Raw genomic sequence first — 24,658 nt, 5'->3', positions numbered from 1 at the left:
TCACCTGAGATGAACTCCAATTGGTGACAAGGCAGGGAGCCCTAGGTCTCCCGTAGTGCCCTGGTAAGGAAATCTGCTGTTTGGCGTAGTGTAGTGCCTCATAGCTTCCATACAAACATAGTGAACCACTGGATACGTCTTCCCGCAGCTCGCGGAGCTGCCACATCACCAGAAAATTCCTCGGTGGAAACTGTTAAAGGGAATACGATGAATTTTGTTTCTCTTTAGCGAAACTCGACCCTGGCAGCGCCAGAGAATGACTACTCGTTCATTTCTAACATAATAATAATCGTTATTATCCATAAGGAAATTTGTCTTACATCATACCAAACAAAACATTTTAACTATAGAAAACGAAAATATACACCACAGCAGACTCTTTCATAATTTACATGTGAAAAGTTTATATCAGATAGTTTCTATTTAATGATTTGATTGCCAGAGGCACGAAAGAGTGTTTGTGTCTGTTAGTGTCTGCCATCGGTGTCTTCTATCTCTTTTGTGATGGTAAATCGCAAAATCCTGACCCAAAGAGTAATTTTTAGCGGCCCCCGAAAGGGGAAAAGACGCTATAAGTTTTGTGTGAAATGTCCGTCCGTCTGTCCGTCCGTCAAGCTTAGATCTCGTAAACTAGAAAAGATAGTGAAAATCCGAGATCATAATATTTTAGTCCATTCAAAGTTCTGGTGCAACGGCTACTTACATGAATATGGTTAATCCTGCTTCACAGTCTTCTACTAGTATTGAATAATCAACAGCTAAAGTTCTATTGAACTAGCTTTAGTAGCTTTCAAGAAATCTTGACATGAAAATTAACTTTTTTTTTTCATCATTTTAGCTAAAAAATAGGCCCCCCCCCTTAATTTTTTTTTCTCAAAAAGTTGATAAGGTATAAAGAAAAATTGTTTATTTTCTTGTCATTCACACGCCTACACATAATAAAAAAGCAATTTTTAGTATTAAAACATGAAATTTCTATTTGGGGGTATAACCTGTCCTTAATATTTGTATGCATAATATGACACTTAGGGACTGATAATGTTTTAGTGTATAACGTGATTGTTTATACGTATACAATGCTTTTCAATAGAGTAACTCTGTAAGTATTCTGTAGGGATACTTAGACCTCCTATATCGTTGTCCTTCATTATTATTTACATGTCCATGTTCGTATAACTTTTAGGCGGGGTGATTGTAATGTAACTGAGTTGATTTTCTGCGTGCGTCCAGCGTGTCAGGAGGTCATGTCCAGTGTGTGTGTGTGTGTTTATAGTACTTCATCAGTGTTATGTGAGACGTGCTGGTTTCATTCACTGTTTTCTGTTTCTTTATTTTATGAAACAAGTATTTACAGTGAACTCAATATCACATAGGTATGGGGCAGGGGTGGACTGGGTATCAAAATCGGCGAGGGCATTTCTATACCATCCGGCCCATAAATTGTATATTATATGATGGACATCTAGCCCTTATCTTATAAAACACTGACGTGATTTCAAAAAAGAAGATGCTTACTGTGGTCCTACCGGCCCATTTGAATACCGGCCCACCGGGTATTAGCCTGAATGCCCGAATGCCCATACTGCCAGTCCGCCCCTGGTATGGGGGGAGGGGCGAGTAGGCACCAATTCTTTTCTTCAATATTCTTTGTAATAAAAAAGTTGAAGTTACGACTTTGAGCCATAGGTGAAAACTTGCACCCCCCCCCTGCCAAAAATCCTGCGGGTGCCCATGCTTATGGCAGATGTCAGATGTCAACTTATCAAGGTCTAAAACGACATGGAAGTGTGACAACATCTAAATCAGACACTCCTTTGTACCGAGAACAGAGGAGCCCCCACTGTGTCGTGATTGTAACTCTGGCCTCTCTGTAGAACACATTCTCCTCGGCTGCCTCAGCCCTCAGATACCAGAACATTTAGAAGAAAATATTGTAATTCGAACAAACTTAAAACACTGTTTGACAGCGTAGATCCTGGAAAAAGTATTGGATTTTTATTAGGGATGTAGGACTGACGGATACAATTTAAGAAAGTTTATTTGAAACAAAGCCCATATATGTATGTATATTTACAATAGATTCATATTAACTAATTAACAAATTAAAAAATTAATTCATGAATTATTAACTTATTTTAACATTGAACAGTAACCTGTATAGTTCTTAACGTTCCTACAGTGCTTGGTGCAACAGCAGTAGGGTCCTTAAAGAACCAAGGCCATGACATGGCCTAACTTGTGCCAATGTGCCATAAAATCTAAAATCTAACTCTACATCTGACTAACTACAAAAGAACCTGTTAAGGTTATGCTCCAAAAAATGCAAATCTTAAATAAACGAATGGTTTAATTATTAATTCTAAATTATTTTTTATATCTTTAAACTTTGAATTTTTCGAGATTAAGGTTACAAAACTGGCATAACTGATGTATTATAATGAATATCTAATTGTTTTGTAAAAGGTCAATCTCTTATACAAATTCTCAAAAAAAAAAAAAAAAAAAAAAAAAAAAAAAAAATTTACGTTAAAAAAAAATAAATAATTCTTTAGTTTTGTGTTCAGGGCTCCGTCTGTTAAGTTGACGTGATAATATGAAAACATACTTATTAATTGTTGTTCTAAATTATGTCCAACTTATATGCATACTAAATAGATTGTTTCTCTTAAAAAACAGTAAACATTATTTTTGGGTAAATGTAGTAGCTGGTAGGACAGAACTTACATAACGTAGCAATGCATATGTAAAAAAAAAAATTTACAAAAAGTCTAAAACCATTTGCATAAATCTGTTAAAATATGGTATAATATATTGTCCCCTACGAAAAAGCCTCAAGAGTTTGATACTATTTATAGTGAATAGTTGTAAAAGTGGTGTATTTTTATGAAAAAAAACAACAACTGCTTGCATACGTGATTTTAAAAAATTAGATTTTTGTCTTTTAGAGAAGAAAAAAGTAGCCGTTGCATCAGAACTTTTAATAGACTAAAATATTATGATGTCTGATTTTCACTATCTTTCTAGTTTAAGAGACCTAAAGTTGACGGACAGACATTTCATACAAAGCTAATTGCGTCTTTTCCCTTTCGGGGTCCGCTAAATGATTGAAAATAAAGTCAGGAGTCCCTGACAATTAAATTCCTACATACGAACGGAATTGTGGTTTTGTTTTGCAAGGGAGGTCACCCGATAAATATCTTTCTTTTTTTTATACCTACGCCAGCTACTGGTGTTCACTCCCTTATTTTTGCCCGTTCGATCTCAAAAACATTTATTTGTTATTAGTTTCCAAATTCCTTAAGTGAATTTTATTTCTTGGATATTCAGTCGTATTAATCCTAGGTAGGTTCAGTAGATACGAGTTAAGCATCTTGTTTATTAACTAGTAATTGTATATAAGTCTCTATGTTCGCTAGATTTAAATGCTCCATATATGGACGGTAATTATTGGTGCCTTTCTGCAAGTTGATTCTCTATGGATGTCTAATGTGAAGAGGAAGTCTGTTAATGTCTATGGCTGTGTATGTCTTGAGAAACCTATTGATATCATTTATGTATGGATGTCTAATGTTTAGAGGACCCTACTAATATCTATGGATGTCTATGACTGTAAAATGTTTGCTGTGAGATTTTCTGGTATTCACAAAATATTCAGAATCTATGTATATTTAAGCATCTCCTGAGCTTTCAAGAAATATCCAGAAATATTAAAATTTACAATTTCTTTAAATTTTTTTGTCTATTTCCTGTAAAAAGAATCAGTAAGATATTGGAATACTTTTCAACTACACACAATGAAAATAGATTCACGACTATATTTTCTATTTCTTTTAAATTGTGAATGAATATACACACAAAAGGAAAAGAAAATGTTGAACTACACACATATGTTAAACATTTTAATGCGTGAGAAAGTAAGCATAAACACGAGTATGTCAAACATATCATAATGATAACAGCAATATGTACAAAACCAAACAGTTAAACACAATTACATCTTAGCCTTGAGGAAGTCAGCAATTTAAGCAACACAAAATTAAAATATAAACTCTACGACTAATTTTATGCTTAATAGAGTAACTAAGAAATTGTAATGTAAAAATTCTAGAAATTTAAAAATACTATCTTATTCCATGAGATGCCAAATGACAATGAAGTATTTCGGAATACTTAGTAATCTTAGAGAGCACCATTGTAACTGATTTGAAAGTTCCATTGTAATTGATTTGAAAGTACCGTTGTAACTGATTTTCGAGAATTGATAACGCGAATTCACTTTTGATATGAATATCCTGATACATATCAAAATATCACATACCTTTTATGTTACTCTATTTTAGACGATTACAGCGGAGGTATCGCGAATGAATGAGACCAGTACATTCCAGTCTATTTTGCTTTATTTTATCTTCCGCACAGTGCCAAATACGTAAGTAGAAAGTCATAACATCTTCTATAAATAATGCATAAATATAAATTGGTTTATTAAAATTGCATTTTAGTTACATAATCTTTGTGCGTACGTTTGTGTCGGGCGTGCAATACTGAGTAGGTTCCCTCTAGGACGAAATGGTGTGTCTACTGTTGACCATCGAAGGGAAGGGGACAGGGGGGAGTCCAGAAGAGAGGGATGGGGAATCTTGAGGCGTCAGCTCCATGAGTTGGTGCCCTCGCAGTAGACGCTCATCTTTAGGACAAACATATGAAACACACAATTTTGTTACAAAGCTTATATCAACCCTCTGTCTGCCTGTCTCTCTGTCTGTCTGGTAAAAAAAAATGTATACACGTTATGTCACCCACACCCAATCATGAATCAAGCTTATCGTAATTAGATATTTCCTTTAGTATATGGGAAAGAAATTGTACTTGGCTGAAGTGGTGTTATAAGCTGAATTAATCCCCTTTAAACTTTATAGGTCACCGCTTTAAAGTTTGAAAATTAACAAAAGATAACTATATACCCTCTTTTTCATAAGTACTTTGCTATCATAGTGGTTAGTGTGTTGGCCTTAGGAGGCTTGAGCTCTCAAGTTCAAATTCATGTTGTTCCACTTTTTTCTTATAAATGCATTTAAAAAGCGATCACAGTGGCATTAATATTCTTTTCCCTCTTTCCTTTCTCAACTGGTCCAGACAAATGATAGGACCAGAGCGTATTGAGAAAGATAAAAGCATGAAATTGCGCTTAATAAAAACATTTTATTATCATTAGATTTATTACAAAATTATAGATATGACTGATCCAAACTAATTGATACAATTAAACTTTATATAATTTTTTTTCTAAATGATTTTTTTTTCTTGCTTAGTTTTTTTGAAACATTGAAAAATAAAAAGATTTACTGCTGCAGGGGTAAGCCACTGCGTTGAAAATACAATAAACATACTTATATAAAACCCTGAAGGACTACGAGGGCATTGTTAGCTGTAGGAAAGAAAAAAGAAAAAAAATAGCACAAAAAAAACATTGTTTCAGAAGACTTATCTGTCCCATGTAATGGTCAAATGAGGCAGAAAATAAATGAGCTATGATTGTTTAAAAGGGCTGAAATTTGATAAGAGGCGGTGCGATCCAAGATCAATGGGAAATGGGCGCTCATAAAAATCATTACGCAAACCAAAAGTTAATTCCCCTTTCAGACTATAGGGCAGATGATGTAAAGATCATATGTTTATATGGCCCACTGTTAACGAAGGTGTTATGTGGCCAACCGCTTTTACCCTTTAGAGCTGGACTCAGAGGCGCACTAAAGACCCCGAAATAAAAAATCCCAGTCTTCATCAGGATTCAAACTCGGGACTTCCGGTCAGGAAGCCAAACGCTTTACCACTCAGCCAATCGCGCCTCCGGCAAGCCTACCTGATGTCAAAGTCCCCGAATCTCTCCTTGACTTAAAGCGCAAGTGGGCCAGGCCAGTCACCTCCAGCAGGATGACCACCGCAAACACCGCAAAAAGGATGGTCAGCAGCTTGTTGATGTTGTTGTTGACGAGCAGCTTGTACGGCGCATCGGTGTAAGTCTCGTCCAGCATCAGCGTGGAGGGCCCTGACGTCGACGGGCTTAAGTCTGTTGACAGAGCAGTTTCAAGATTGTGACGCTTAAATTAAAGCTGGCTGGGTAGTTAAGTAGTGGCCAACCTTGTCGATTTAAGGGCCGAAGAAAGTGATGGCCAAACTTACTGATTTTGGCCAAAAATAATGTTCGCCAACCTTAATCGATCTGAGGGCCAAATAAATTTTAGACTCCCCAGTCGCGGCAAACATCACTGCCTAAAAATTATGACTTATTCGATGCGTCACTCGGGTACATTTAATTTAAAGTTTAAGTCTTCGGGTATTTCCGCAAGATTTTAATAAGGGTATGATTGGTCGATATAAAAAAGTTCCAATCTTTTTTTTTAAATCTATAATTTATAAATTATGAAGAGAAAAAAAATCGGTCTATAAGATCCATAAAGGAGGCACTTTCATTTTTTTCAAAGTATTTCTAGTTATTCTTGTTTAACGATCTGATGTTTATCCATATGTGGGTGCGTAGGTTATATTATTCAAGCTCTAATTCTTGTAAGTTGCACCATTTTTGAACGCACCTTCTTTGTTCCATTGCTTTTCGGAGTTTTTACAAAGCTTATATCAACTCCCTCTGTCTGTCCGATCAAAACTATGTACACTATATTTCTCTCACACAAATTCTCGGATCAAACAGAAACTTCGCACAATTATGTATTGACACAGAAAAGAAAGAAATCAATAATAATAATAAAAGAAACCAATTAAACAATTAATTACTGCTAATTCATTACTTTTTTAAATAGCAAAAATGGAGACTAGTACTTCAGTATTCACAGATGAGACTAAATTTGTTGGGTTTAGTCTCCATCAGTACTAACACTCAAGAGTTTACTAAAATTTAATTGATAATTTATAACACGACTCTACTTTCTAAAACTTGTTGGGCTCTCTTGTATTTTTTTTTCTATGAAGCACATCAAGTCTGTAAGTCCTTCAAGGATTTTAAAAATTATCTTCTGTTCCTGTAATAAAATGCTTAACTGGGCAACCCGACTGTCAAGGACAATGAAAAGAAAGAGCATGCTCAGATACGTCGTGAGAAAAGTGCCTCAATGTGTCTTGTAAATATCTGCATTGAGAGAGCGATTTCATTGATCCATTTTCAATTACTTTTATCATTTTTGGTACAAGACCAGGACAATGTCGTAAGATGCTTCAAGTATTGCTTCAAGTATTGCTTTAAGTATTGCTTTATTGCTTCTAGTATTGCTTCAAGCATTGCTTTAGGTATTGCTTTATTGCTTCAAGTATTGCTTCAAGTATTGCTTCAAGTATTGCTTCAAGTATTGCTTCAAGTATTGCTTCAAGTATTGCTTCAAGTATTGCTTTAGGTATTGCTTTATTGCTTCAAGTATTGCTTCAAGTATTGCTTCAAGTATTGCTTCAAGTATTGCTTCAAGTATTGCTTCAAGTATTGCTTTAGGTATTGCTTTATTGCTTCAAGTAATGCTTTAGGTATTGCTTTATTGCTTCAAGTATTGCTTCAAGTATTGCTTTAGGTATTGCTTTATTGCTTCAAGTATTGCTTCAAGTATTGCTTCAAGTATTGCTTCCTTCACAACTTCTATTGACAAAGAGTTTTCGCTTCTTTTATATCCTCTTTTTTTTCTTTACCACACAATCTTTGTTAGAATAAGATTCAGACATTATCTTCAGGTTTTCTTCTATTTCACCTTCATTTCTTTATATAGTGTCTGCAAAGATCACATCATTCGTTATCTAAGAAATTGCGCTCACAAACAATGGATTTCGGTTATCCTGAATGACCCGATATGTACAAGAATTACCCTTCCCATATTTCATTGAATAGATATCTGCTATCTTTCTGCATTTCTTTTGTAATGTTTTTGTTGAAGTATTTTGAATTACAATAGGTAAGGATGTAAGGTTGTCATGTTCTGGGTCTCGACACTATAGTCATGAGTTAGGAAATATATGGTAATTTGACTAATTCCCGAGTAGACTCATCCTGTACCTTATTTTTTTGTTTAGTATGTGTTTTGCTCTCAGCTAATTTGTATGTTAATTGTAAGGACTTTTTCTTATAAACCTTTCCTGTAGTTCTTGTTTTCCTACATCACAGTATGCAGTGAATTATTTTTTTCCTTATGAAAAACGTAGATCTATTTAAAAAATATGCAACCAAATATAAGTTAATTTAATTTTAGTATACTATGACAGAACATTCACATTTAATTATTTGTAAAGAGCTGGTTTACATAATATCACATAAAGTGCTGAACTGTTTTACAATGAGTGCAAACGCAACTCAGATGTTAAGAGGCTAAACTACCACACACGTTTTAAGGGTTAAGTAATTAATAATTACTATCATTATTGTTTATCTGTTAAAATCTCACGCCATACCCTTTACTTTTGTGTTCTGGGTATAGTAGCTATTGAGTTAAATTTCCATATATCTGTTCTCTGCAGTGCCATTTGATTATTTTTTTTACGAACAGATATGCTGTTTTTTTTTCTTGGTATTATCTAAGGGGTGTAGTGCGCCACTTGTAATCGTTCAATCCGCCATGTTTGGCTCATGTGTCATAGGTTGGCCACCCCTGATCTAAGGCATTACTGCATTTCGCTGTTGTTTCGCGTATTAGTTTAGACCTTTCCATTCGTCCTTCTTACATCTCTACAGGGAGTTTGTGATGGGATTGTAGATTGAGTCTACCCTGGAGTCAGAAGTGGCAAGTGCTGTGCGTTTGTTGTGGAGAGGCCGAATACGTACTAATGTGTTGTGTTGGGACCCCAATGTGCAGAATGATTATTTGACTATTAACATAATATTTATATTATAATATTTGGACATTGTTACATTAAAGAAAATATGACGCTATCAATTTTATTCATTGTAAATAATTTCATCTCATAAAATACTATATGTTAACATCTAGTCAATTATTTATTTTAAGCACGAAGCTGCATGTTGAATGTCAGGGGCCCGGGATAACAAGCTGAAGTTTAAAACACAACCCTGACACCACAAGTATTTGGAAACTAGAGTTAGCCTAAAAATATAGTTCTACGGCTGAACTGCCATAGCAATATTTACCAATCCTGAACGATTACTTTTTTCCTGGTTAGTTTCATTTGTTTCATTTGAGCCCAAACCTCCCGCAGGACGACGGTGGATGGCAGCCGGCGGGGGTTTGAATTCAGGACCATCGAGACGACAGTCTAGAGCGAACACCACGTGATCAGGCTACCACCCAGCTCAAGACTCAAGGTGACCAACCGAAGTCGACTTGCTAACATATATGGCTTCTTCTGACTCAAAATATGCACCCAGATGAATCCCTTGTGTAGATTGCTTCTCCTTGCGTTAATAAGAGTCTTCTGTTGGATGGCTGCGGGGTCGAGCAGAATACGCTGGACTGTCATTCGGTCATCTTATCGGTCCCGCTGCTGTACCACGTCGTCCTGTGGGAGGTTTCGACTAGGAAGTAAATTTCAACTCTGAAGGAACATCCGAAACATGTAAAACATTTCACTAACATTTACAAAATGTCTATTCAGAAGCAGCAAATTTTGCCACAGCTCCTGCAGTTCGCAAACTCTTCCGTCCGATCTAAAATCTGTATATATAATTCTCTGCGTCACCCAACCATGCGAGACACCAAGCACGCATGCCGACTCTCTAACCCTCTATGAAAAAGTCATGGAAAGATAACTCTTTTATTTCTGCAAAGTCGGACTAGAGTTACCCCAGGAAACTTTCGCGGCGACAGAAAGCGCGGCTCAGAAAAAAAAAAGGGTGGGGAGAACAAGTAATTTTCTCTGTATATATACTTCTCTACGTCGCTAACCATGAGGGACAACACGCACGCACGCGACTCTCTAACACTCCTCCCGCCCGCACACGCGCCCTCCTCGCTCTCCAGGCATGCTCAAAATATCATTTGCCCAAACCAACCCCATTTAGACAACGGTGTCTTTCAGGAATTGTTCAACCGTCACTAAATAGCGGCGTATGCTACGTCGCGGGTCGCTTGTTTTCTTCTTATTTACCTTGTTCGCAGTAAACACCTGTGAATCCTTCGTCACAGCTAAAGCACTCCCCAGTCACATGACAGGCCAGGTCCTTACAGTGATAGTTACAAATATCCTCACACTGTAGACCAAAGCTTGGGAAAACGCAATCTAAAACAGACATTCGAAAGATCATCAATCGCATGTAATGTTCAAGAGATACTTAGGCATGAACGTCTATCTTCTGTGCTATTGTACAAGTGTTTGCTCTAATCATGTACTGTTTGCTCTAATCATGTACTGTTTGCTCTAATCATGTACTGTTTGCTCTAATCATATACTGTTTGCTCTAATCATGTACTGTTTGCTCTAATCATGTACTGTTTGCTCTAATCATGTACTGTTGTTTTTTTTTTTTTTTGTAATCCACAATTGTAACACAAATTTCCTCACGGATAATAAAGATTCCTATTATTATAATTATTATTATTAAAGGTACAACATACAAAAAATAAGAAAAACATTTTAATAAATACTTTTTTTTTTTAAAAAGCAAATCTAAATATTATGTGTAGTTGTATCAATTACTTGAGAACTGTCATGTAATTAAATCTGTAATAGATCTAGACTACAATAATAAATATCAGCGATTAGAAATATTTTTACCAATTGTTTTTGATTAGTACAATTCATGCTTTCAGCCTTTTCAATACGCTATTGCCTGGTCCACTTGGAAAAGAGGAGTGGCAGGAGAAAGAAGGATCTGAATTATCTCTTTTTAAACGCAGTTATGGAAAGGCGAGAGTCCACCCATCTCTAATGGGTACTTGACTTTAGTTGGGGAAAGCAAATGCGGTTGGTAATTGTGCTGGCCACTTGACACTTTATTCGTTAACCGTTGACCAATAAACAGATGACATTATCGACATCTACTCTACAGACCGCTATCTCTCCGGTAGGGTAGACACATTTTCCATATAAAACAAAATTATGTACGCCAAACTGATTAACTAAATAGCTGTGTATCAAATCACACACGAAATTCTAAAAAAAGGTGACTATGTGGGATTAAAATGGGGAAGTAATAAATAATTTTGATATTTTGAAACATGAGTTATGGCCCTTACACATTGTTACCATAAGCTTGATTCTCGCCAATGTCTTAGAAACAGGCATCTGTTAAAACGATTAAAGAATCCTTCCTAATTTTAAAACAGCTAGGTACCGCTTCAATAAGCCTAGCCCTGACTTGAATACAATAATTAAGCTTTTTAAAAAAATAAATAAATCTAAGTCTGTATTTGTTGTGCAAACTTACAGCGAAAATAGTAAACATGTTACACTGTTAAATGCGATGATTCCCATTAACCCAAACCATATCTGATTACGACAACGCTTATTTCCAACATGCCTATTACGGGCCTAACATCGGTAGAGATTGTCCGGTTCAATTGTAGTGATTCTCTGCTCTTCATCTAAGTACTTCCAGGAGCAATATCTAAGTACTTCCAGTAGCAATGTCTAAGTACTTCCAGGAGCAATATCTAAGTACTTCCAGTAGCAATGTCTAAGTACTTCCAGGAGCAATGTCTAAGTACTTCCAGTAGCAATGTCTAAGTACTTCCAGTAGCAATGTCTAAGTACTTCCAGTAGCAATGTCTAAGTACTTCCAGTAGCAATGTCTAAGTACTTCCAGTAGCAATGTCTAAGTACTCCACGAAGCAATATCTAAATACCTCACGGCGCAATGTAGTAAATTTAGACAATCTTAAGCACTATAAAACAAAGTGTTTCATTTGTTAAATCTATTTCTACTTAATGAAGCTGATGTCAGTCTTATCATTTCTCTTTCTCTTTATTTCTTGTCATGCTTCAATGTTGCACCTCAGAAGATTTAGAATCTTTGTCACTAGCTGGGAGGAAGGTGTAAAAGATGTCAACGACCGACTTATGTGAAGAGGGTCTGGGAGGCGAACGGTGGGTGCGGGAAAACCCAAATGTAAGTGTTAAGTAAAGTTTTGCAAGGGGTTAATTCTTTTTTTTTACTGAACAGCTCAACTAATAGTTTCACAAGGGCATGTGGACTGAATCTTCAAGTCTATATAAGCGCAAAAACATGTTCGTATACATTTATTTATTAAACTCAATACAGAATACAAAGTAACATTTAAGTAAAGTGCAGGAATTCCCCCTGTAGCCGTGTATAAAAATATTTCTTTGACGTCATTCGGGACTATTGCATTGTTAAAAAGCCATAAGCAAAATATAATTTTAAGATGATTAAATTATTATGAAAAAAATTGTGTCAAATCAGAGTTTTCACTGTGCAGAGAAGTAGCTGTTGATTTTGTTTTTCTTAAGACATACAAAAACTACCCAATTTTACGGACAACCATGTTCTGTTTTTAAAATACAAAAAAAAAGTTTTCATTTTCCCGCCACGTTTAAAGCTCTTCCTTCCACCTGTCAATTAACTTAAGAAAATTCAGTCTCAGAGTGGAGTTGTGAAAAAAAATATGTAGAGGCTCCTTACCCCCAAAAGCCTCAAACTCACAGATGTACAGTGCTTGCTCTGGTCTCGTTTTCGATGGTATCGATATGTTTATTTTTTTAATGAGGTCATCTGTAACGTTGACTTGGATGATGAGTTCATCGGTATCGATCCTGGAATTGGGATCGTCTATATACTTGAAGATGTTTTGTTGAAACTCGTTAAAGAAGTCGACTTTAAAACCTCTCATTTGTTTCCAGTGGTCTGTGGCAACGAGAAAATAACACATGTTCAAAGTGAAATGCAGAGTATAAAGCTAAGTCAAGTTAAGTCAGACTTCAAGTAAACTCTGAAGTCAAGTTAAGTCAGACTTCAAATTAGTTCTGAAGTCAAGTTAAGTCAGACTTCAAGTTAATTCTAAAGTCAAGTTAAGTCAGACTTCAAGTTAATTCTGAAGTTACGTAAAGTCAGACTCCAAGTTAAGTCATACGTGAAGTTAAGTCAGATGTCAAGCTAATTGAGACATAAATTAAGTCAGAAGTCAAGTTAATTCAATTGTCAAGTTAAGATTTAAAGTCAAGTTAAGTCAGACTTCAAGCTAATTCAGACATAAAGTTAAGTCAAATTAATTCATCCATATAGTTACATCGGAAATCAAGTTAATTCAGATGTCAAGTTAGAAGTCAAGTTAAGTCAGTCGTCGTTAAGTCAGACGTCGAGGTAATACAAAAGTCAAGTTAATTAATTCAGAAGTCAAGTTAAGGCAAACGTCAAGTTAATTCAGACATAAAGTTAAGTCAGAAGTCAAGTTAAGTGAGGTGTCAATTCAGAGATCAAGTTAATTCAGAAGTCAGTTTAAGTCAGATGTTAAGTTAAGTTTAATTAAATCAGACGTCAGGTTATGTCAGATCGTCTATGGGTCGTGTAGTGGAGCACTTTATTTTTTTATTTTATTTTTGTCTTAGAGCTCTATTTCTAATATGCATTTTCGTCTATTTACAACGCAGGTAAAGTTGGCATTTGCTTTGGTGGTAGAGGAATCAGCCATTGTTTAGTTTGGACTCACTTTTCTTCCAGAGCTGAGGTCATTGCTTTGTATTACTGTCCATAGATTTCTTTGGTCACCATCTCTCTCCACATAGTGCGGTCTAAGGCAAGTAGTCGACACTGATGTTCACTGCTCTCAGGTCCAGTTGGGCCACATTATACCAACACCTGTTTATAAACCCATATTTGAGAATGGACTTGATTTGTCTTATTCCTTTAAACCCCCGTGGGAGCACAGCGTCGCAACCACACTTCTTCACCGAACTCGGTTCTGAGCAGCTTTCTCCATCTGCTCCAATGTCATTCCAGTACCCTCAGCTTCACTGATGACTGACCTCTTCCAGGTTTGCTTGGGTCTGCCCACTTTCCTCTTGCGGATTCCAACCAAGTGCCTGCCTTGCAACATTAGTACTTGAAAGTCTTCTGCAGCTCCACGCTCTTTCTTTTATATGCTATTGTAAACAAACTTTTGATCTTCACAATCAGTTGGAGCGTCACGAATACACATTTTGAGAACCTTTAGACTAGACATCTCACACACACACACACAAAGTACTACCATCTCTTACCCTTAATGTTTGTAATGACAACTAACTTGATAACATAAGGCTCGTCAAACGTAAGGGTCCATGACGGTCTCGGGTCTTGGGATGACGTCATGGCGCAGCTAGAGTTGTCTTTCTCCGATCGAGACTTTGACCCATCCACAGCTGTCTGCGGTCGACTGATCGCGTGGTCAGGTCGATGAATTGATGATGTGCGTGTTTTTTGCTTCAGAGCCAAGTTTCGACCTAGGAAAAAAAAAAAGAGAGAACAAAGTCGAGGCTTTTTTAAGAAGACTAGAGGAAACTAGAAGGCATGATGGAACAAGTGTTCAAGGCATACCGGCCCAATAGGCTGAGATTCACATATTTATTCTCCTGGCGTCTGTTAAGCATATTTCTCCGAGATAGAAAAGTCAAATTAAGGTCAATTAAAGTTATATTATTTTTTTTTTGGGGGGGGCATGGGTGCTGAATAGTAAAGCGATTGGATCTTCACGTAAGGGTCTCGGGGTCCGAATAGCAGTGAAGACTGGGATTTTCATTTTTTTTTTTTGGGGGGGGGGGATTTTATGGGAACCCTGCCTGAATGAATCCTATTCAACCTGACATTAGTTGGGGTAAAGTAAAGGCGGTTGGTCGAAGTGCTGGCAACATGACACCCCATGTTAACTGAGGCCCATAGAAATAGAGTATCTTTACCTTCTCTGCTCTATAGAGCACAACATCGAAAACAGGTAAGATTACGAAGGTGTATCGATATGGCTTGGGACATACGTATACTAAACTTACTGAAGTGTGACAGATATTCCAGGCATTAGAAAAAATTATACTTAGCTTCTAATTATAAGATAAATGAATGCCAATTAATTCACCACATCTTTAAAACATTAGTAATAATATCGTTTAATCAGTTAGTCGATTGGTACTAAAATTGGATTAATAGTGTGATATGATTTGCCCTTGTAGTTGATGATGGCTGTCTGACTTCGACAGATTATTCTGGAGATGTCTGGGTTTCTTGTACGGGTGTATTAGATGTACTTACTTAACTAAAAAGTAACAAGACCTACACATGTAACAAGTAGAAAGATTAAGTCCGAACCGTTATACAAACTTAAATGACGTTCAATATTGTAAAGGCCACAGTCGAGTCTCTGTAATATCACGTAATCCACTGAAATCCTAACACTGACTAAATTAACATAAATAATCACTAACCCAACTAAGTCGTGACGTCATTAAGTGTCGCGTTCAAAGTCTGTCATTTATGGTGCGTCTCTATAAAAAATAATAATACTAACTAATTGTCTAACAATAGATGAAAAGAAATATACTTTTTCACTCTTAAAAAAAAACCCAGCTTAAGCCTCTCTTTTGTTAGCACGTTGAATGAGTCCCACCGTTTAAAACCTACTGTTACTTGTGGTTGTGTAAAGAATAAACTCATTGATTCTGTCTTACCAATTGATAAAAAAACTTAGGAGACCAAATCTACACAAAAAAAAAAATTAAGTAAAGTTATGAAGTAAATTACTCTGTTTCGGACCTTGAAATCATCGCACGTTAACCGTTGGTCAAACAAGATGACCTTCACATCATTCGCCCAACAGATCGTACGTGATGTTGAGATTATGTTAAACAGGTTTTAACTCAACTAACTAAACGATTAGGAAGATAGTGAAATCATTTTTGTTTAAACATCGTTTTTTTTCCAACTAGATCAAGAGCCCATTATCTACTTTAGTAACCTAGATTCTATTTCTACATGTTTGATTGCCTAATTGAATGTACTGCCTTACCTCCATTCACGTAGATGGAACAAATGGACCGTTTCTCGGTCCAGTCAATAATGACCTCTCGGACGAGCTGTGTGTTGTTACATGTCACGACTATGGTCTCCCCCGAAGTAGTATTCTTCATGTCCTGGCAAGGCGCCTTCCCAGAGTCGCTTAATACAAAGTTCACTTTGAAAATGGTGATTTGTTCTGGAAGAGTGGAAGAAAACAAAAATGTGACTGACCTATAGACAAAGGACTTTATTATGCTTTTAGGTGGACTAAACTAGGAGGGTAGATAGGGCCTTTAGAAAAGAGAGGGGGGGGGGAGTTTGTTACAACAGAATTGGGTGTTTTAATACGTCTTGCTATTTTCAGAACTGAAATCTAATGACACAATGAATGTCCAAAGTATTTGTTTATTTGGGTAAAGAAATCAGAGCTTTTATATATATATAGTGTTACGAATGAACAGTGACAGGTAGAGGTCACTATGTGTGACCCCGGCGAGATGACACAGCACCGAGTGTTATCTGGAATCTATGCATGTAAACAAAGACAGGATGGGACGTGCCTCACGTGTTGTTCCAGAGGACGAACAGATTTACGAAGGGGGGCATTGGGACAAATGAACAGTGACAGTTAGAGGTCACTATGTGTGACCTCGGTGAGATGACACTGCAGCAGGTATCCTCTGGAATCGACATGTATAAACAACAACAGGATGTGATGTTTCCTCCCATGTTGTTCCAGAGGATACTAGCAGTGTTTTTGCAACAATAGACAAGCGATTAGGGACTCTTTATAAACCAGAGAGTCCATGTTAAAAGAGTGAGTACAGTCGTCGATACTGTTCTCTACTGTGCGAGACAGTAGAAGAGAGTGGACTTGAGCCGTTACAGTCGATACAGTCGATGTAAGACGTATACGCTACATGTTACAGTGACGAATTGTTATAGTTATAATAGTTATAATTCAATAAAGTTATATAAAGCTGAAAGTTGAGTCGTCAAGTTCTTTGCAGTGTTTCTTTTATTTGTGTGCCTAGTACATTTAGCCAGAAAATCAGAAATACGTAACAATATATATATATATATATATATATATATATATATATATATATATATATATATATATATATATATATATATATATATATATATATATATATATATATATATATATATATATATAACTAATCTTTAATGCTTCCAGCATGGTCAGTGCGCTATTGTCCGGTCTCTTGTTGTACCTCTTGAGTTCTAGTATGTGTTACATTGTAATGAAACGGACCGCTCTCGTTCCCTTACCTTGTCTCTCCTTCTCTCTCCCCACCCCCTGTCTCTCTCTCTCTCTCTATCTCTTTCTCTCTGTCCAACTGTCTGTCTGTCTGTCTCTCTCTCTCTCTCTGTCTCTTTCTCTCTCTCTCTCTCTCTCTCTCTCTCCCACTCTGGAACCCTCCGCACATTGACATAGATTTTTGACTTGAATTTCAACGAATCGCTTTCGCCTCAAGACACACTCTCGCACACATAATGGACCTCATTTACCAATCGTAAACAAACAGTATTTAGCCACGTGATCCACTATCTCTTCTACACAAATTATCTAATCTTAACCTACAATTTTAACCAACAATGGTTATCACGTGACTTTTTTTTCCCGTTGTTTTATCCATATTATCACTTGACCGTTGTTTTTTTTTGGGTGAATAAAGTCCATTATAAAGCTAGTCCTTAGAAAAAGAAACATGGCGGTTGAATACTACAATTTTAGATTTGAACCTCTGACGCTCATACAAAAAGAAGCCAGCTTAGCAAGACTTACTGTTGAAGTTCAAGACGATGGCCAAGAACGTGAAGAACAAGGGCACGTTCAGCTTGATCCTCACGGAGTTGAGGTCGACGCACGTGCTCGGGTTGTTGTCGTTGACAAACTGGGCGTCCACTGTTGCTACGTGAGCGACGTCTTCTGGGATAGGACAAAAATACATTGAAATAAAACAAGAGTTTCACCTAGTGCTTATCAAACGTTCACTTCAGGCGACACTCCTGTCCACTGACACACCTATTCAATTAAGGCGACACTCCTATCCACTGACACACCTATTCAATTAAGGCGACACTCCTATCCACTGACACACCTATTCAATTATGGCGACACTCTTATCCACTGACACACCTATTCAATTAAGGCGACACTCATATCCACTGATAGACATATTCAATTAAGGGGACATTCCTATCCACTGATACGCGTATTCTATTAAGAAGACACTTCTATCCACTAACACACCTATTCAACTAAGGCGACACTCTTATCCACTGACACACCTATTCAATTAAGGCAACACTCCTATCCACTGATAAACTTATTCAATTAATGTGACATTCCTATCCACTGATAAACTTATTCAGTTAAGGCGACACTCCTATCCACTGACACACCTATTTAATAAAGGCGACACTTCTATACACTGACAAACCTATTCAATTAAGGTGACACTCATATCCACTGACACACCTATTCTAATAAGGCGACACTCCCATCCACTGACACACCTATTCAATTAAGGCGACACCCCTATCCACTGACAGACCTATTCAATTAAGGCGACACCCCTATCCACTGACACACCTATTCAATTAAGGCGACACCCCTATCCACTGACAGACCTATTCAATTAAGGCGACACCCCTATCCACTGACAGACCTATTCAATTAAGGCAACACTCATATCCACTGACACACCTATTCACTTTAGGCAACAATCCTATCCACTGAAACTCATATCCACTTGAGGCGACACCCCTATCCAGACAAAAATATTATCGTTGGACCCCCACCCCGATCCCTTGATACATTTTGCATCCCTTTCATGGGGTCGTGCTCAAAAACTTTGAGAAACAAGGAGCTAAGCTGTTTCTATATGCTTTGTAATTTAAAAACACCTGTGATTCTAGTTAAAAGTAATTTTATGGAACCTTAAACCAGCCAGAAACCAGCCAGGACGCTGATCTCAAAAACGTCTCTAACGATTTTCCTAGAAATTTAACAGCTGATGTATATCAATGCGAAGTCTCTGTTAATTAATTGTTATGCTTAATTGTCTACAATAATTTATTTATTCTCTGTGAAAACAGAACATGTTGTTGTTGTTGTTGTTCTCTACGGGCGTCTGGATCAAGAAAACGGGTCCCCCACTCCTCCGTTACGTGATGTAATCAAACAAGACGAGATAGCCTTAGACCGCACCACGTGGAAAGAGATGCTGACCAAAAAATGCTATGAACAGTAAAATGAAAATATGGGCCTCAGCCCTGGAAGAAAAGCGTGACATGAAAAATGGCCGGCTCCTCTACATCCAAGCCACCTCAACCTGCGATATATGTGTGGAAAGGGAGTGTCTCTCCAAAATAGGGCTCCACAGTCACATGAAAAAGTGTTCTTAAAAGTTGGACCATAGTCATTACGACTGAAGAAGGTCATCCCCTTGACATAATTTTGTTAAACAATAAAGAAAAATGAGATATGTTATTAGTATATGTTATTAGTATTTACATTTGCCATAATAATTTATTTATTTATCATATCCAAGAGAAATTATCAGAACCCCGACTAATGGAATGTAAAAATTATCATGGTTGCTTCCCATTGAACAGATGACCGATTTGTAAAATAGTAAATACGGCGTAGATCCTAGGGAGATGAACTTATAGAAAATTGAGATCAAATATGGATAAAAAGATTATTTATTATTATTATTATTATTAAATATAGGAAATATTGATTAATAAAAGATTTCTATAAGGAAATAATAATTCTATGTGTTATTTCTTTTCAAAATAAAATATTGTTTTGCTGAAATGAAAATAATGTAAAACTCAAAATTAAGTGTATAGGATAAATGGCTCCAATTAATTCTTAAAACTATAATGAAACTATTCACTGTTTTTTTGTTTGAAAGCTTAAATTTAATTAAACTTGATATGAATTCTGAAAACCTTAACTTAGCTGCCGAAACCTTAATTTGTCTCGCTTACAATACTATTTGAATTCTTATCACCTTAATTTGGCTTCATATACCTTAATTTGGCTTCATATACCTTAATTTGGCGGCTTAAAAAATCTAAATTTGGCTTCTCACCATCGCGAATTCTATATAAAAGTCATTATAACTTACTGTACTGGCACAAATCACCGAACCAGCCATCCTGGCACAGTTCACTACTGTCCAAACACTGACCTTCACTGTTGCACGTGCCCAAGTAGCAATGGCATGCGAACTCACATTTGGTTCCAAACCAGTTGCGGTCACATGCTGAGAGGCAACGGGAGACGATCATTTGATGAAGATTTAAAAAGAAAACAGAAAATACGACATTTTGGGTGAACACAAAAATTTACATATTTGTAGAAGAAGTAAAAGTCCCCCCTTTCAGACCTTGTGGTCTATAAGGCAGATGATATAAAGGTCATCTGTTTCTGTGGCCTACGGTTAACGAGAGTGTCATGTGGCCAGCACAACGACCAACCGCCTTTACTTTTCCCCAACTAATGTCAGGTAATCCAAGTTTTCACCAGGATTCGAACCCGGGACCCCCGGTCCGGAAAAAAAAACGCTTTACCACTCAGCCACCGGTCTCCCTTTCTCGTTATTTATACAATAGAATTGGGGAAAGAAAAGTTGCTTGGTTTGAGAAATATGATACTTAAAATCAGATGACTTTGAGACATCAACTCTACTGTGACTTCAATGTGTGTGTCCTCCTATCTCAGGCTTTGACCTCCTTTCTGTCCTTCTTTAATTATGCAGGTGCCAGGTAGCAGTGTCTTTGGTCTAATCTATATTCTGGACGTTTGTGAGGGGCTATCTAAGAAAAGGTTAGGAGGCTCTCAAGAAACACAAACTCATCTCGAGCCATATCAACCATTTAAAATTCCTAGCCTACATCGGAATTCGACCTCAAGTCCACTGAGTTGGCTAGACACATTCCCACGAATTGAATTCGTCATTACAATCTGACTCTAGTCATCCTTTTAGAAACTGTCATTTAAAGTTAAGATCTTTGAATTCTGACTTTTGGAAGGCAAGAGCAATCGATAGAACGTCGTGCTGTAAGAGCTGGCTTGAAATGAGCTGGGCAGAAAACAGCACTGACAACAGAATTTTTTTTTTAAAAAAAGCAAAATATAAAAAATACTTTTTAAAAAAAATTATCTTATCTTATCTAATATAATATAGACGTTACTTCAAAAAAGTCATGCATATTAACCAATGACTTAAATTCTGCCAAGTCACTGGTTTTCCTGGCTAGCTCAGGCAACCCATTCCATGCTCTAATAGCGCTAGGGAAGAAGGAGTATTTGTACACATTTGTCCTAGCATATGGGATGAGGAATATGCCTTTATCTTTGTGTCTAAAGGAATTAACCGCTAAATTACTGAAATTTATCTCAACACAGCAAGATTAAATTCCCATTTTCTCTTAAAATTATTAATAACCACTAATTAATTAACTAATTGTTGTTTTTTTTCTAAAGATTCATGTGATACCAAATGAGTAATTTTGAATAATTTTGCAAAGTCTCGATTTGATCCGAGAATAGGAAGTGGGAGAAAAAATTAGGTGAAACTATCCAGCCAGACAAATAAATATTTAATATTAGCTTTGCAAAAAGCCTTGAAAATTCAAACGAAACTATGCACAGTTCAAATTGGCCAGTTCCATGCGGTACACAAAAAGACCACACTCTTTCCAGTATGTTGAAAACAATTATAGATCTAATAGAGATCTAGAACTAGATCATTTATGCTTCTAGAATCTAGCAAATACAAGACTAACTAGTCTATCAAATATCTATAGATTAGAGCTCATTTTACAACAAATCAAAGTAATCCATTACTAGTATCGGACATGACGTCTTGAGCTAAGGCCAGAAATATTCCTAGACTTAGCGACATTGACGTCTAGCCGTCAATCTATTTAGAAAATGATACAAAAGATTTGAAAGTTCTAGACTGCTAGTTATAAATACATAGAAATTTGTTTTTGTTTTCTTTTGATTTTCCCTCAAAACATTCCACAAAAACTCGTTCAACTTATGTTCTAAGTTGGTTGAGAAGTGCATACAGGTTTAGGTGTGCAACTTAATCATTGGCTGCTGTCTGTAGTCATCTAGACCAGTGTTTCTCAAACTGTGGTCAGCGTACCCCAGGGGTCCCCTAGACGACCGTATGTGGTCCACAGAAGGATGAAAACTGTATACAATTAAAAACAACTTTGCTAAAATCCAGTTTATCCGATAAGCTAATTTGAATAATGATTCACTCCCCACTGACTACTGTTTAATACGTCTATTATGTACTTGTATATGACGATATAAACCAAAGATTTGAAGTCATTCTTCACTTGGATATTCCCGACAGGGTGTTGAACTCTTTTGCGCGTGGACAAACTCGTTTCCCAATCACAGATGAAACCATACTGAGAGAAGGAGCAGCTTATTGAAATATCCACAAACGAGGAACTTAAACCATATGTCTAAACATCGATACCACGAATTCTGATTGCTAAAACATTCCAAATGTATATCCTACATTACGGGTCATTGTAAAAAAGTTGTAGACTGCTTCCCCTTCCTTTAAAAAAAAAATACCCGAAATGTGAGCTCGCTGAGTTGGGCATAAATGCCCTGATCTCTCTCTATGGCCTCCTTCAGTCGCGAAACTACTATGGATCATCTCATAGAAATGAAATGAATGCCCGGGCATTAGCAAAGTCGGAACGATGTCTCCCACACATCAGTCCCCCCCCCCCGCTCCACACAGCTGATGTATTCAAAGGAACGGCAGTGCCGATACGCTCATAAAATCTCATCCAAGTCATCAATTCGTTTTTGTTTTTTTAGGATTTTATTTTTACTTATGTAATACGTATTTTTTGTAGCTTTTTTTTTTTACTTAAGGTTCCGTGGACACATTTTGACTAAATAAATGGGTCTCCGGGTCAGAAGTTTGAGAGCCTCAGATCTATGTATATCTAACCTTATCTTATCTTACAGATTACTAAAGTTCCTTGAAAAAAAAAATTCTATACCTAAAAGGTGTCATAAAATTTATCATAAACCTTTAAAATACATATCTTATCAAAACTTCTATACTATACGCACCGGATACACCAAATAGCTAAAATAAATATAGTTATCCGCCATACATGAAAATCTGCAATGAACATTATGGACGCTCCTTCAATCAAAATGTTTCCTCTGTAAGGCATAGTTATAGTTATAGTGGGTCCCGATCGTCACTGTGATCCGGTTTTCGGCTTCCTCCTTAGCGATGTGGTCTTGGTAGCTAGCGTCCTTCGGTAGCATCTCGATTCCATGACGGCTTCTCCTCTATAAGTCTGCAGTTAGAGTCCTAATAATATGGCAAACTTATCAATACTTGCATTGCCTAAAGCCAAGTTGAGCCAATGCTTACATTAATTTAGTTTAGTCAAACCAAAACTAACATTAAAGTATATAAATCGAACCAATACAATGTTATTGTGTCAATTGTTAGACTAATGACATGAAGTAAAAACAAAGATATGAGAAAGCCTAATTCCAAAAAGGGATTTGATAAAAAATTTGATTAAAAAAACAAACAAAATAACACTACTAAGTTATTAGGGCCTACATCTCACGTAGCATAAAGCAGCTGCTACATTAAGTTTATTTATATATTTCTGCAAGCGTCTTCACAGCAAAGTCATGCTTAATTGACGAGTTCTTGGAATAAGCATGCTTTCTTGGAACTGAAGCGGGCAAGTTATTTCCATAAAAAGGAGCGAGATTGATTATTTCTAAATATAGTAAGAGGTAGATGATAAAGGTTAGTCAGCTATGGTTGAGAGCTTGAACGAAGACAGTTAACTTGTTTAATTAAATTTAGATTTTATTGTACAGTGTATATATTTTATTGAAGTGATTCCTTGTTCTAGAATTAAAGCTTTGTATCAATTGTTATAAGATCATCGTTGTTTGAATTGATAGTTTACATTTGAATCTCCGCATAACGATTTTATTTGAGTGTTCACTGTTCAATAACTGTTCAAAATAGAGATCGACAGTAACATCAGAAACTCATTATCTGATCAACGTAAGCTCACCGCAACATCAAGACTCCTTCACATCTAGCCCTCAAATATGAATCAATTTCTCTTTTGAGCTGGAAATAAAATTTCAAATTTCAGGTCAAAGAAAAGAGAAAGTTTAACATAAAATTGTGGCCTGGGTGGCTGAGAGGCCATAATCGCTTGGTTACGGCTTGGACACCTAACAAGAGGGCTAGAGTTTGAATCCAGACTCTAGCAGAGTTGTGTTTGCTGAGCGCCTACAATCAGCAAGGAAACCTTCTCCCAGATACCCCCTTCCTACGTTGACCCACAAAAGAGATTGGACCATAGCACTCTGAGTTGAGATGCAAGAAAGAGGCACTATATAGAAGCGTTTAAGAAAACGCAAAACAAAGATTTTAAAAAATTCAAAAATATCTGAGATACTCTTGTTCGAATACGGAAAAACACACACACACACACACACACACACACACACACACACACACACACACACACACACACACACACACACACACACACACACACACACACACACACACACACACACACACACACACACACACACACACACACACACACACACACACACACACACACACACACACACACACACACACACAT

General features: G+C 36.7%; 1 protein-coding gene across 1 annotated transcript; it reads right to left on the bottom strand.

The window, feature by feature from the left end:
- Nucleotides 1-3,886: 3,886 nt before the first annotated feature.
- On the bottom strand, nt 3,887-21,986 carry LOC106063692 (uncharacterized). Its single transcript, XM_013222133.2, has 9 exons — nt 21,819-21,986; nt 20,095-20,232; nt 17,739-17,882; nt 15,936-16,121; nt 14,161-14,382; nt 12,587-12,808; nt 10,093-10,224; nt 5,864-6,070; nt 3,887-4,687 (listed from the first exon to the last, which is right to left on the bottom strand). Exons 1-9 carry the CDS (start codon nt 21,874-21,876, stop codon nt 4,560-4,562), a joined length of 1,437 nt encoding a protein of 478 aa, XP_013077587.2. The 5' UTR covers nt 21,877-21,986; the 3' UTR covers nt 3,887-4,559.
- Between the last annotated feature and the right edge of the window lie 2,672 nt (nt 21,987-24,658).

The sequence above is a fragment of the Biomphalaria glabrata genome, chromosome 18, assembly GCF_947242115.1.
Source record: "Biomphalaria glabrata chromosome 18, xgBioGlab47.1, whole genome shotgun sequence".
NCBI classification, from domain to species: Eukaryota; Metazoa; Mollusca; class Gastropoda; family Planorbidae; genus Biomphalaria; species Biomphalaria glabrata.
The sequence above is the reverse complement of the archived record's forward strand: the minus strand, read 5'-3'. Positions and strand labels throughout refer to the sequence as shown.

Coding starts and splice junctions, on each gene's coding strand:
- LOC106063692 (XM_013222133.2), bottom strand. CDS start 21,876: ATGTCGCTAAGTCTAGGAATATTTCTGGCCTTAGCTCAAGACGTCATG. Junction 10,225..12,586: donor TGAGTTTGAGGCTTTTGGGG/GTAAGGAGCCTC, acceptor TGTCTGTTTTAG/ATTGCGTTTTCCCAAGCTTT. Junction 4,688..5,863: donor TTCGGGGACTTTGACATCAG/GTAGGCTTGCCG, acceptor TTTGTCCTAAAG/ATGAGCGTCTACTGCGAGGG.